This window comes from Polyodon spathula, chromosome 22 (assembly GCF_017654505.1).
Source record: "Polyodon spathula isolate WHYD16114869_AA chromosome 22, ASM1765450v1, whole genome shotgun sequence".
Lineage (NCBI taxonomy): Eukaryota > Metazoa > Chordata > Actinopteri > Acipenseriformes > Polyodontidae > Polyodon > Polyodon spathula.
In genome coordinates this window covers 29,294,920-29,308,540 of record NC_054555.1, presented here as the reverse complement: position 1 = coordinate 29,308,540, position 13,621 = coordinate 29,294,920, and the positions used below count along the sequence as shown (strand labels likewise).

At 41.0% G+C, this 13,621-nt stretch overlaps 2 protein-coding genes across 3 annotated transcripts in view; one reads left to right on the top strand and one right to left on the bottom strand.

The window, feature by feature from the left end:
• Nucleotides 1-776: 776 nt before the first annotated feature.
• LOC121296809 (synaptosomal-associated protein 29-like) lies at nucleotides 777-3,852 on the bottom strand. Of its 2 annotated transcripts, none has more exons than XM_041222629.1 (6): nucleotides 3,771-3,852; nucleotides 2,798-3,033; nucleotides 1,753-1,946; nucleotides 1,501-1,586; nucleotides 1,198-1,305; nucleotides 777-951 (listed from the first exon to the last, which is right to left on the bottom strand). In XM_041222629.1, the coding sequence occupies exons 2-6, from the start codon at nucleotides 3,023-3,025 to the stop codon at nucleotides 794-796; spliced, it is 774 nt and encodes a 257-aa protein (XP_041078563.1). In that variant the 5' UTR covers nucleotides 3,026-3,033; nucleotides 3,771-3,852; the 3' UTR covers nucleotides 777-793. The 2 variants fall into 2 exon arrangements, with proteins under 2 accessions (XP_041078563.1, XP_041078564.1); XM_041222630.1 differs by lacking the exon at nucleotides 3,771-3,852 and adding an exon at nucleotides 3,514-3,530.
• Nucleotides 3,853-3,963: 111 nt separating this feature from the next.
• Nucleotides 3,964-13,621, top strand: part of LOC121297078 (phosphatidylinositol 4-kinase alpha-like) — a 35,799-nt gene continuing 26,141 nt past the window's right edge. Inside the window, exons 1-19 of the mRNA XM_041223087.1 lie at nucleotides 3,964-4,258; nucleotides 5,000-5,116; nucleotides 5,366-5,459; nucleotides 5,611-5,696; nucleotides 5,957-6,029; nucleotides 6,118-6,377; nucleotides 6,854-6,920; nucleotides 7,374-7,522; nucleotides 7,881-7,946; nucleotides 8,187-8,283; nucleotides 8,716-8,907; nucleotides 9,353-9,453; nucleotides 9,720-9,849; nucleotides 10,139-10,268; nucleotides 10,618-10,713; nucleotides 10,841-11,024; nucleotides 11,779-11,882; nucleotides 12,192-12,360; nucleotides 13,453-13,503. Coding sequence (XP_041079021.1) covers nucleotides 4,160-4,258; nucleotides 5,000-5,116; nucleotides 5,366-5,459; nucleotides 5,611-5,696; nucleotides 5,957-6,029; nucleotides 6,118-6,377; nucleotides 6,854-6,920; nucleotides 7,374-7,522; nucleotides 7,881-7,946; nucleotides 8,187-8,283; nucleotides 8,716-8,907; nucleotides 9,353-9,453; nucleotides 9,720-9,849; nucleotides 10,139-10,268; nucleotides 10,618-10,713; nucleotides 10,841-11,024; nucleotides 11,779-11,882; nucleotides 12,192-12,360; nucleotides 13,453-13,503 — 2,265 coding nt within the window. The 5' untranslated portion in view covers nucleotides 3,964-4,159. The remainder of the gene's footprint in view (nucleotides 4,259-4,999; nucleotides 5,117-5,365; nucleotides 5,460-5,610; nucleotides 5,697-5,956; nucleotides 6,030-6,117; nucleotides 6,378-6,853; nucleotides 6,921-7,373; nucleotides 7,523-7,880; nucleotides 7,947-8,186; nucleotides 8,284-8,715; nucleotides 8,908-9,352; nucleotides 9,454-9,719; nucleotides 9,850-10,138; nucleotides 10,269-10,617; nucleotides 10,714-10,840; nucleotides 11,025-11,778; nucleotides 11,883-12,191; nucleotides 12,361-13,452; nucleotides 13,504-13,621) is intronic.

The window sequence follows — 13,621 nt, the reverse complement described above, 5'->3', positions numbered from 1 at the left end:
AGAGCATGGGGAGTGTCTGTTCTTGTAAAGGAATCCCACATCTCAATTCCACACTCAACTCTGCAGTCGTCTGCACAACTCACAGCATCTGGAAGGCTTTTTGTAAAATCAATGAGATTCATGGTTATATAACATACACCCCCCTGAAACATTTTTCTATAAAGCATTGCTGTGTGCTGTTTGTTTTAATAAGAATGCTTTCACAATGTGACCCTTCTAGCGCAGGGCTGTGTATAATTCGGTATGGTCGGGTCTCTCACTTTCTCCTAATGCAAAAGCAATCTCATTACACAAGTGTACCACAAACAGCATATCCTTATTCCTTTAAGCTGAAAATACTATCTGGATATCTAGATTGGGCTGCAACATTTAGTGGTAGCTTCCATTGCTGGAAAATGTTAGGACGTTTAAACACAATAAACAGAGGAGATCTGAACAGAATTCATAAACCTTCTAAATAGGCCACATTTCTGACACAGTATACATATAGTAGCTGCTGCGTTCTCTGTACACTGCACAGAGAAAAACAGCACACACCTCAACCTAGTCTCATTTTTGGGATGGTTTGGTCTGGGGTAAAAAGGAATACTTTATTCCCTGTGAATCTGCTTAACATTCAGAGGGTATAAAATATTCCTTTTTTTTTTTTTCCGGCAGCAATAACAAAAAGATCAGTAATGTTTTACCTTTTATCCTTCTTATAATAATTATAGTTGTAATATACAAGAAATAAAATCAACTCAAAATTCATGATTACAAAAGTATGCAGAACGGTGTTGGTTGTACAGGTTTATTAAAGTTTTTTCAGCTGTTGATCTGTGGTCCTAATTTTCAAATCCATATTGTCTACTTTTCCAGTCAACCTGTGAAGGATCGGGTCTTGAGAGTCTATCTCACTCTGCAACCCCAATCCAAGGTTCTTCAGACGGCTCAGCCCAGCAGCCATGTCATCTGTAGGTGGGAAATAAAGGAGGACCTTGATCAGTCTGAATAGATTAACTCCTCGCTTTGACAGCCCCACCTTAAATATTTCAAGGTGTTTAGTATTTGTAGTGCAAAATGTATGCACTTTTATTAATAGTACAATGGGGACAATGCAGATTGCTGTGTCAATATGCCAGTCAACATGGAAGGTCCTGGATTTAAAATCCAGATCAGGCACTAATTAAAAATATTCCTTTCTGGAGAATTTCTTACCCAAGTTATTATCCAGATGTTTGTGGGCTGTCATTAGCTGCTTGTTCTTGGGATATCCATTACTGCTTTGTGAAGAGGAGTAATCAGCACTGGCTTCGGCACCAAATCCTACAAAATGAGACAAATACTGTGTTCTAATTTCAGTCTGAACATACACTGTGGGTTATTTTAAACCTTTAGTGTCTTGGAGCATTTGTGTTTATTTACTTCATAGCACCGCCATCTAGTGTTTACATCAGGAATTACTAATTATTAACCCTTTATGTCTGAATCCCTACAGTGTCAATCAGAGATTTTTATTACCTCCTGCATCTAGCTTTCTCAGATTAGGGTGGCTTGCTTGGTAGTTTTGTTCTTGCTCCTTGCTGTGGACCAATGCATCTTGCAATCTGGCAGGTATAAAATAATAGAACAACAACAGTTACTGATTTTCCAAGCAACTACAGGCAATGTGTTTTTCTGTCTCAATTTCAGCTTCTAACAAAATGCAAACTGAAAAGCATGGAAAGTCTTATTATTATTAATCCTTTTGATTCTGAAGCAATGGAAAGGCACCTGCTGCTGGGCTTGTAGTCTGGGGGCTGTTCCGGTGGTGGTTTCGTCTCTGGTTTGGGTTTGAAGTAATTGACCAAGCCCCCGAACACGCTCTTTATACTGTTGATATGCCGCTGGCTGGTCTTCAGGTCCTGATCCATGTTATCCACCATCCTCTCAGTCCGTTTCAGAGCCTCGCCCTGTCGAATCAATTCCTAAAGGGAATTTTAAAAGAGACACTTTTAGAAACATTAAAACCAGCACATTTACTTTTAACAGATCACTCAGAACATGTGAACGACCAACCAATCAATTCGAGAGCATGGGAACGATCAATGAATCAATTCGAGAGCATGGGAACGATCAATTAATCAATTACAGATCAAGTGAATGATTAATCAATTCCTCATCTTGTAGTCTAGGTCCCATCTGCAATGTAATTGAAGTACTAGACCACCCAAAAAGATTCCGTAAAACAAAAGCTTTTACAGTGAAATTAAAACTCTAGGACATTGGAAACCCACATCTCAGTGACCTAATAAACCTTAAAAAAAGATTTTAAAAATGGTCTACTGAAACATTTACTCTACAGTCTGAGTCTCCCTATTAGAAATGGTATGTGCACGGTCTAAAAGCTACATTCCTTTGGATGGAAATGGGTTAGGACAGACTTGCCGGGGTCACTATGAAAGTAACACCACACTGTAGGCGTGAAACCAACTAACCCACTGGCTTTTTTCATCGGGGGTTTCCTTTATTGCACAATTAATGAAAAGCAATAGCGAGAGGCGCCACAAGAAGAATAACTTGTGCAACACAGTTACACAACAGTGTGGAAAGGACACGAGGGGCCCTCCTTTGAAGCAAATGGAAAACAGTGGAGAGAATTACAATACATCTTAGCTGAAGGAAGAAGCAGTTTCTTAATAGTGTATTACTGTCTCTGAAAATGTGCCTTTACTTCACTCCTGGCAGGGTGTCAGAAAACTGCTGAGTGAACATTTGAAGTGGAGGGAGAGCGCTGGGTTCAGGTGTATTTGATAAAGCTGCACAGGTTGAGACATACCTCTGCTGTCTCGGACCCCACTTTCTCAGACTCGTAAATAAGAGAGAGGGATCTATGGCTGCTGTCTACTGCGGACTGAGCTGTCCGCATCACTTCTTGCTCCAGCCACCTCTGACGGTCCTCTGCCTCTGACGGCTCGCTCCAGCCGCCACTTCCACTCGCTTTCCCCCCAAAGTCTTCATCGTCATCCTCAGCGAAGGGGTTGCGACTGCCGCGGTACGCAGACATTATTAACGCTGAAAGAAAAGGTTTTCAAATAAATCCCATTCATTACATATACCAGCATTTCCCTGAAGGAAATTGGGCCTGATCCACGTCACAGATTTCCCAAACAAGACTCAAATAAAAGATCCACACAAACCAACTGTTAACAGGGAGTTTATTAGCATAGGACCTGGTTCAACTGGATGCATTTCGACACGTTATGATGGGACTAAACGGGTCATGTCTTGCATTAAATAAGCAATACTAATGAGCACAGTGTGGATAAATCTGAACATTGTGAAAAACATTAAAATAACAATCTGTGAAAAAAAAAAATCTCATAATACAGGACTTGAGACTGTATCGGACAATCAGACGCTCAGCAGCATTATTATTAAAAACGTACAGCTTACACTAACTTAATATTTATACTCAGACTGATTGCTGTCTCCTACAAATCGCTAAGCGACACAGCAACTATGTGCTCTGATACTAAACACATGTATACGTACCAATCTAACAAAAACAACTCAAACACAATGCTTTGAGAATCGGTACTTTCAAAATACACAGTAGCTCTGCTTTGGGGACGAGTCTCCACGACTGGAAAATGAAAAGTGAATCTCGGAGCAACCCTTCTCCGGGTTACTGTACCAGTCTTCCAACCAGTCTGCTGTCTTCAAAGGAAATACCTTTAGTTTTAATGAACGGCTAAATACCTTATTTATTTTTAAACTTTAAATAGGAAAGGAAAAACGATTCCACGTACCTTGTTAGCTTTTTTTTAACTCTGCCTTGGCTCTAGCGCAGCTGTTGTGTCAGCTGATCTCAACCGGAACGAGATCCCCATTTGATTGCGTCATTGCCTGTTTATCACTTGAGTCCGGTCCTGTCAAACTGAATTTAAAAGGCTAAAAGTAACATTCTGTAACTTTAAATATTATGCAGCTGTCAGAAATATATGTTTTGTTTTGTTTTTTAACATCGGGCACATATCGGTGTTTTCAAGTCTAAACAGCTGGAGCTCCTTTGCTGTGTTTTTGAATTTTGCCTTTGCTTTTCCCTGCCTGTCTTTCTGCACGGCGCTGAGCAGTTTGTCCCCTCTCCCGCGCCGTCTCCGCCCCCGCTGTTTGCTCCCTGTCGGATGGAGGGAGGAAGATGTCGGTGGAAGGGGGTGGAAGCCGCGGGTTTTATTTCAACACCGTTCTGTCTCTTTCTCGGTCCCTGGCCGCACACAGACCTGCACCGCTAGACAAGGTAATTCGCGGGCCTGTCGGATGTTTATATAAACCGGGTTGGCAAATTCTGGGCGTAATGTTTTGGGCCCGGTTTGAGGTGTTGTTTTGGTTGCTATGAATGGCGCATCCTTGTTCTTTGAATTGACAAATCAGAGTATCCTTCAGATCCCAGAGTGTTACATACTGTGAGAGATAATGCTGTTTAGAGGGAGGCTGGGCTGTAGTGTAGTTGTCCAAGGACTTTGAGGAGCTTCTGAAGACCTTTCCTGTCTCTAGCATACTCCGGTGGGATTTGATTCCCCACCGTTGCCAGGTGACACACATTTATGTGGATGCAATAAACTGTTTTATTTATTTAGTTTTTACGAATTGATAATACTAATAAACGAGTCTTGTTTTCACAAGAAGCCATCAGATATTTTCGTAAGATTTGTGACTGTTGTTTAATCTTGTTTTGTTGTTGTTGTTGTTTTTGTTTTTATAAACAGTGTTGGCCATTCCATAAAAAAAAAAAAAAAAAAAAATCTATCGTTTGTTACAGCGGACAAAGTCATCAATAGCAGACTACTGGCAAAACCAAGACATTTTTGATGATCGCTTTTTGTGCATCACATCAAAAAATGTGGGCGTGGCGCAGTGTAATAATATTGAGTGTTCAGTGAATGGCCCTCATCCCATCTGTTTCTGTTTTATTACATTTTGGGTGCAACAGGAGTATAAGAAATGTTTGTTTAATGCAGTGCGTTCTGCACCCACCCAGGTTCAGAAGCTGCAATGCATGTGCCCGGTGGATTTCCACGGGATCTGTCAGCTGGACCAGCGGCGGAGGGACGCAGTTATTGCGCTGGGGATTTTTCTGGTGGAGTCTCAGCTCCAGGTAAACTTACTAGACAGTGGCAACTTGGACACCAAAAGTAAAGACTTCTAGTCGAAACGTTTGTCATTGGGTCTGTTTCCATTAGTAGCTAATTTACCTCAAATTAGTGTTTTAATAGTTATGGGTGATTAACCTGCATTATATTTTCAGTTTGCACCCTCAGGTCACTAACGTTTTGTTTTGACAGATAAAAAACAGCAATTAAAATGAATGAACAAATGAATGAACAGACATCCTTTTCTCTTGCAGCATAAAGAAACTATAGTTCCGTATTTGCTTCGCCTGCTGAAGGGGTTACACAAAGTGCAATGGATAGAAGAGAGCACAGGAAGAAAAGGAAAAGGTAGGGAATGTTTAATGCGTTTGCTTGTACAGGTCTTGTTAAAATTCCTGGATGTTACTGAAGAAAGTTTGGTGCCTCCAATCCTTAGTTTTACTTATGTAATATGTATATTGCACACACATTAATATAATTTTTTTTTTTAACATCGAAGCCCTGCCAGTTGCAGAAAACTTCAGCTTCTGCTTGGTGACGCTCCTGTTTGATGTAGCGCAGAGGGATGCATCACTGCGAGGACAGGTAAGGGACATGTTTGACAGACAGTGTATGACAAGTTTGTCAATCCCTCCTACAGATTGTGATAAAGTACACTGTCAATCTCCGGTGGGCATCAATGGCAAGACGCTGTTATAATATAACGGAACTCTATTGATGCTAAAAAGGTTATTCATGTTATACTTTGTCAAGCTTAAGCTTGGGCTCACCAGGGTTAAAGCGGTGAGGTGTAATTGGTCATTTTTTCCACAAGTATTTTTCCTTTTCCCTTCTTGCTCCTGTAGATTTTGGAAGCTGTTATGGATGTGATGCAGGTTCTCCTGGGGATGTGTCAGTCTCCTCAATCTCAAGATAAAGGTAGATTATTTTTATATCTTAAATATGAGATATTGCTTTACACAAGTATGTTAGAATTCTAATTTGTTTTTGTGTTTGTATCTTGCAGAGTATCTGTGCAGATATGCAGTCCCGTGTCTGATTGGAATTGCCCGAGCTTTCGGGCGCTACAGTAATACGGACGAGTCCCTTCTTTCCAAACTCTTCCCCAAGACAGCCCTGCAGCCTCCGCGGGTTGCTGATGAGCTGGAGGGGGTGCGCAGGCGCTCCTTTAATGATTTCAGGTCCATCATGCCCAGCTCGCTGCTCTCTGCCTGCCAGGGGGACTCGTTGAAGCGCAAGACCAGCAGCGTCTCCAACACCTCGCAGGTTAGTGTGCAAACAAATCCTAGCAGGAGTGCAGAAAGACAGGCTATCTCAGAGAAATCCAATAGTGAGCTTACGATGTAAATCAGCCAAACCCTATTTGAAAGACTGTACTGCAGTTTTGCATTAGCCCGTCTTTTTGCCCCAGGTAAATAGCATGGCCCGTCTTTCTGCAGCAGTTAAAGAGCGTGGCCCGTCTTTCTGCGCCTGTGCCGAACTCATATTAAAGTCACGAAACAGAATTATGAGCCTGGTAGCTCATGGTATTAACTAAAAACGAAGTCGTTAAAAGACTGACTAGACCTTGCAGTGTCTAAGCTCTTTGTTTGTTGATTTGCCTATCATGATGAATCCAAAAATAGTTAGTCAAAGACAAAGTGTATTCTACAGTTAGTCACGTTAATAGTCAGTCTGAAGTGTTGAATTCTGCAGTTACCAATAAATACTGTAATAGTCACATATACATGTTCATTTTCCAGCCTAGCCCAGATCTTGGAGGGCCCTCTCCTAGCTCCCCTGGAGGACCAAACACGCAGTATTTTGAAGGTAAAGCCTATTGCATGCTTTATAGTAATATGTCTCCTTTTAATCATAATGTTTTTCTTGTTTAACAATCTTTTGCTTGGAGCACAGTTGACTTCTGCTTCATTGTTTCATTGTAATCTATTGTCTAAACACTAAAAAGGATTAACATTGCTCAGGAGATTTCCAAAGTAGCAGACTGCAAAGAAAAACACTTATGCAATATGGGTTTTAGTGTGCTTCAATAATTCCAAAAGGAGGCTCATTATTATTATGAAAAGAAACTTGGAGGAGGATTGTAAGATTATTGGCAATGCATTCTCGTGAGTTTGTCTGACTTTTCAGACATGGCATAGGGGTAATACAAGGTGGGCGAAGGGCGTCAGATTGTACGGTTTGCATGGTCACGTTTAATCTGATTGGACACGTATGACTAGTTGTTACTAATCTGACCTGTAACCTGGGCTGTCTTTCTAGGTTCCTATCTTCCAGATGGCAGTGCAGTAGATCCCGATTACTATTTCTCAACCATCAGCTCCAGCTTCTCTGTGTCTCCTCTGTTTACTGGCAGCAGCAGCAAGGAGTTTGCCATTCCCCTGGATGTGCTGAGGCAGCTTCTACACATGGTGCGCGTGCGACACACGTCCTACTCACAAGTTCACTCCTTGCTTGCATATTTTTTGTTCCTTGAACTGTTTGCACATGTTGCTGTTAATAGTTTGGTCACAAGTTTTAAACAATAAAAGGTTAACAAATGTGTTCTGAGTTTAGTATCAAAAGAGGACTTATATATTAATTTACCATAATATCCCTTTTATAAGCTTACCATAATAAAAGCATAGCAAAGTCGAGTAAAGCACAGAGGTGTGTGGTGAAGCAAATACAATGGTAAATGCAGAGTAAAACCGTGGGAAGACTTTCGTAAGGGTTAACTGCTCTCTGTCTGTGTCAGTATTGGGTATTCGTCACTGTTTTGTTTTTTAGGTGAAGCAGGTCGTTGTGGACTCGGTTCTGAAAACACTGGATGCAACCATGGAAGAAGTGTTGGAGGTGCGTCTCTCATTTTTGGGATCTGAAAAACCTCGTATCCACGATGTTTCCTAACCAGTCCAGCTAACTCTTGACATCGTTCGTATTTTGCAGTATAAATGTAGATTCATGCTTCACTTTCGGATTACCTCAAACATTAACCCTTCTGTTTCTGCAGCAGCTGCTTCATGTTAGCCCATTTCCAGTCATGCACTTGTACATGCTGCCCTGTTCACACGCTGTTCATTATTTTGCTTTCAGGTTAATCCCGAAGTGGAGCTCTATTACAAAACCTTTAGCGACCCCTTGTATGTGGCCATGTTTAAAATGCTGAGGGACACTTTGTACTATATGAAAGGTAAGGACAGGTTTTATTAACCTTTTTTATTTGAACTTTGTTATTTGTTAGAATCAGCATCACGTCTTGTATCCCTTTCAGTTCTAGTCAGGGCTGTACTCAGGGCTTTAGGAAATTACATGTGCTTTTATTTGCATGAAAACTGTAGCGACTAAATCATATTTACCCAGCAAGCCGTGGGAGAACTTACCTGCTTACCGTTTCTTACTAAACTCAGCCCTTACATGCATGACGTTCAAAACAGTTGCAAAGAGTAATTTTCAACGCATAATAAACATCTTTTTTATGGAATTGTTCAATTTATGGCCACTAGACATGGCATCTGGCTCATTTGCTTCTTCCATACGTCCCCATATAAAGACTAGAAGAGAGTTTATTTATTTATTAACCCATCGCCGTGCGTGAGTGTTCAGATGATTCTGTTCTTGACAGATCTGCAGACCTCGTTTGTTAAGGAAGTCCATGACTTTGTGCTGGAGCAGTTCAGCAGCAGCCAGTCTGAGCTGCAGAAGATACTTCACGACATGGAGAGACTGCACAATGAGCTGAGCCCTCTGAAACTGCGCTGCCAGGCCAATGCTGCCTGTGTGGACCTGATGGTGTGGGCAGTTAAGGATGAACAAGGTACAGGATGGGCAATGGAGAGAGAAACTGTGGTCTGTTTTAATAATCCTAACACTGCTACTCTATAAACCTGCTTTTACAAGCAGCTCGTTTCACTGCTTTTTTATTTTATGTAGTAATGTTAATAGAAGTGGGTCAGTAAATAAGCACTGGGGATTAATCAGTGGGATTAATACAGAGTTAAAGAGCGGCACTATTAAGATCCACCTCTGTTTAGATCATTAAAGTAAACCCCAGTGTATTTTCTATATATGTTCTATTACAGAGGATTGAATGGGGAATGTTTCTGGGTTGGGTTATTTAAAAATGTAACTACTGCTCCTTTAAAAAAATAAATTAAAAAAAGTCTGATTGTCTTCTGCAATTAAAGGTACATGGCAAGAATTGAATTTTAGAAAGTTAGCAAAAAAGTTTAGCATTACATTTTTCTTTGTCTCAAATATAGGTGCTGAGAACCTGTGCACAAAGCTGTCTGAGAAACTGCAGTCCAAAACATCAAGTAAAGTCATTATCGCTCACATGCCACTGCTTATCTGCTGTCTACAGGTAAACTTAAATCATCTTGTAAGTGCTGTGTGAGTGTGCAGGGCTGTTGGGAAAAAACGAAAGGGGGGGGGGGGTTAGCTGTGTATAGTGGTAGATTATAGGTGTAGCAGGATAGGACCGTAGAGTTGTAACTCAGACTTTTCCGAAGTTATCCCAGAGGACAGGTAAGTATGATGTGCCACTATGGAATGCACTCCCCAGTTGTTTAGCTATTACTTTGCTGTGAACAGTTCTGTAATGTACATTGCATCCTTGCTCCTGTTTAGGGTTTGGGCCGTCTGTGTGAGCGCTTCCCTGTGGTTGCTCATTCTGTGACCATGTCTCTTCGGGATTTCCTTGTGGTTCCGTCTCCAGTGTTGGTCAAACTGTACAAGTATCACAGTCAATATCACACAGGTAACTGCATAAATCTGTTCTGGGCTTTAGCCAAAACAGAAAGGTGATACTGTGCATTTCACAGGGTGGGGGTGTCTGTGTGTGAATGGTTTAACTCCATAGCAGAAGGTAGTGTTTGGGTGTTTGGAGAGAGTTTTGAATTGTCTGGGTTTTATTATTATTGCAAAACACCTCGCAAAAGAAATTATACACCTTCTCAAAAGCAGTTATCGTTGTGTTTAGTTTTGTAAATATGAGTTGAAGCTGTGCAGTGTAATGAAGAGTTTTTTACTTTTTTTTTTCTCAACAGGGACTGGAGAAATTAAGATCAGTGTGACTAACGAGTACTCTCAGTCTACACTGAATGTTTTATCCAACAAGAAAAGCCAGCCCTCGATGTATGAACAGCTGAGAGATATTTCAATAGACAACATCTGTAGGTGAGAAGGAGTGCATTGGTAATGAGCAGTTCAGCACATGCTTCCAAGCAAAGAGAGAGAGAGCTGTTTAACTCTGAATTGTACCTGTACACAGCGCTCTAGTTATCACTGAAGTTCAGCTAAATTACTGAGAAATAATGTGTTGATGTATCCCATTATCACTTCTGCTTTCATATCAAGTAAAGGGTGGAACAACTGAAACTGCACTGCACTGGATTGTGAAACCTGCCCTGTTAAGGTTTTAGGCACAACAGTTTCAGACCTGAGAAGTCTGAGTCTCCTTTTAGTCCCTGTAGTGTTTCGTCACTGTTCTTTCTTTATGTGATTTTTGGCTTGCTTTTTCTCCCAGGTGTCTCGAGGCTGGGCTGACTATGGATCCTGTGATTGTGGAGGCTTTCCTGGCCAGTCTGTCGAACCGTTTGTACATTTCCCAGGAAAATGATAAGTAAGCCAGTTGCTATTTGAAATGTAACTTGGCTTGCATGCACCCAAGTCTTCCCTTCCCAGGATGTTAAGTAAGGTCAGCCAGAGGAAAGACACAGAAGCTGTGCTCTTTGTTTTGTTTTATGTAGGGAGGCCCGCCTTATTCCTGACCACACGATCCGATCCCTTGGTCACATTGCCGTGGCGCTGAGGGACACCCCCAAGGTCATGGAGCCCATCCTGCAGATCCTGCAGCAGAAGTTCTGCCAGCCTCCTTCCCAGCTCGACGTGCTCATCATTGACCAGCTGGGCTGCATGGTCATCACTGGCAATGTATGTATCTGGATAATACTGCATGCAGTACTGCCCAATGGACTGGTCATTTGAAAGAAGAAAGGCAACCTTTAACTTAAGTCCACCGCTTGAGTGTCACATCCTCTGTGTCACATTTTCAGATTTCCCCCCGATGTCATACAAAACGATAATAGGGTCTATGTAGTTGAAACGGTGGCGGATATAAATAACGTTGCTCTTTAAAATCTTTAAAAGCAGTGGACTTTGTGAATACCGACCATCTCTAATGGTTTGTATGAGTGTTTTTGTCTTTAACAATTAAGTAAGCTGCTGGTGGATTTTGCTGCCACCTAGTGGGTTTTAAACTATAAGCAAGCTCTGAAGTTAGGAATTCTTTTAAATGTTTTTTCTTACTCTCTCATTATATGAGGAAATATTACCTGTACTTTTCTGTGTAAGGGCTCTTCACTTATTCAGCGCACTTGTTATGAAGATGTGATACTGTTCATTAGATTAACTATAATATAAAATTACTAGCTTAGAGGTCTCTTCAGGTGTGAGTGGAAATCTAAAGAAACAGTTGTTTTCATAGGTATGTCAGACAGCAAAGTAACAAGGGAGAACAGTGTAAGAAATATCTACAGTGTTTTAAGACAATGCAAACTGCGTTACACAGTGGGGAACCTAACTTTGGATCACAATTTCTCCCATACTTTCTACCCCTTTACCTAATATAAAGGTGTGCATAACTCGTGTGGTTTACGCCTTCTGACTGTCCTTTCTCGTTTCTTAGCAATACATTTACCAGGAGGTTTGGAACCTCTTCCAGCAGATCAGTGTGAAAGCCAGCTCAGTGGTGTACTCCGCTACAAAAGACTACAAGGACCATGGATACAGGTAGCATGCAGTCGCCTGTCAGTGTACAACACATGGTAATGCTTTAGAAGCAGTTAGTGGCAGTAGTATCGCTGATGTATTCGATTGATATGAGAAGTGTAATAATAACCAAAGTCAGGAGCTTGTCCCAATTTGTCTCCCTTAATATTCTTGCCTGGGACATTTCAATGTGGTGATAATAGTCAAGGTGTCATTTGCAGGAAGTTAAGCGCAGGTATGTATGATTTCTATGGTGAGGGGTAAATGTGAAAAGTGCACTGGAATGTGAAAGTGCACTGATACACTTTTCCCTGGTGCGTGTGTCTGCAGGCACTGTTCTCTCGCTGTGATCAATGCTCTCGCTAACATAGCAGCAAACCTGCAGGGGGAGCAGCTGGTGGATGAGCTGCTGGTCAATCTGCTGGAGCTATTTGTCCAGCTGGGACTGGAGGGAAAGAGAGCCAGTGAACGGGCCAGTGAGAAAGGACCAGCCCTCAAGGTATAATAAACCTTATTGATGATGATGATGATGATGGTGTTTGCTGTTCAGAAGCAGTGCTTCTTGTGACACGTCAAGAACCTTGCCTCAAAAATGGTTGTGTCACAAAACAAAGCACAAAAATAGGATCTTTCTATCTCCAAACATGCTAGCTGTCCAGGATATTCTAATGGGGACGGGATGTATTGCAATTGCTCAGTCTTTAGCACATCTTTGGTGAAAATTACAGGATATTCTCTTCACAGATTCACAAAGTATTGCTTGATGACGAAAGACAAGCAAAAAAACTGTGATCAGGAACAGTGGATTCCAAAATAGTATACCAAGAGACCTTTAAACATATCTGAACATTTCGGATTGCAGATTTTATTACAACCCTAGCGAACCAAAGTTAAATGGGCTAAGTTCTCTCCAGTTACTTGCTTTAATTGCACAGGCAGTTGTACAGGGATTCATGTTAACATAGTTCTTTGTTCATGGTTGAGCTATGAAGCTAATGTCCTTAATATTGAGCAGGAATCCTTTGATTTAGAGCTGATGCTCTTTAACCAGTCAGTCTCTAACTCTAAACCTGTCATGCACTAGAGCAAAGGTCCATGAACTGGCATGCAGATACACTATTTTAATAGGAATAGATCAAAGAGAAGGGCTATCTGTCAAGCACTGTTTCATTATATAGTGACTTTTTTATAAAAACAAAAAATAGAGCGATTTCTTTAGGAGGTAGTGAATAGTGTAATAGGTTCTATTTTGAAATAGGAATATAAAGAGTCTAAGACCAAGTAATACTTCTCAAATGGTATTGAAGTGTGAGAGAGAGACATTTACTGTTCAAGGTGCTGTATACGATCCAACATCCCATGGTGGCTTTCTGCATACAGATTATCTTTTGCAACATTACGTTTAATTACTGTAGTAGGATTTCTATATATAGACTTGTAAGACCCCCTTTTCAATCATTCAGATGAATGTTTCGGAACCCAAAAGCTAAACAATAATTAAAATCTATTACTAATTCCCGATTTACTTGTACAAAATGAATTCATGTAAATGCTGGTACTAATGTCCTGTATTTATGTTCTTTCTCGTCAGGCTTCGAGCAGTGCAGGAAACTTGGGAGTGCTTATTCCTGTCATTGCTGTGGTAAGAACATCATTAAATATGGTTCAACACACATTCAGACGAATACAGTCACCAGTAAACTACTGGCATTCGTTGCATGCCATTTCTTTATAGGAAGTTTAGCTTCAGTGTGTGTGAA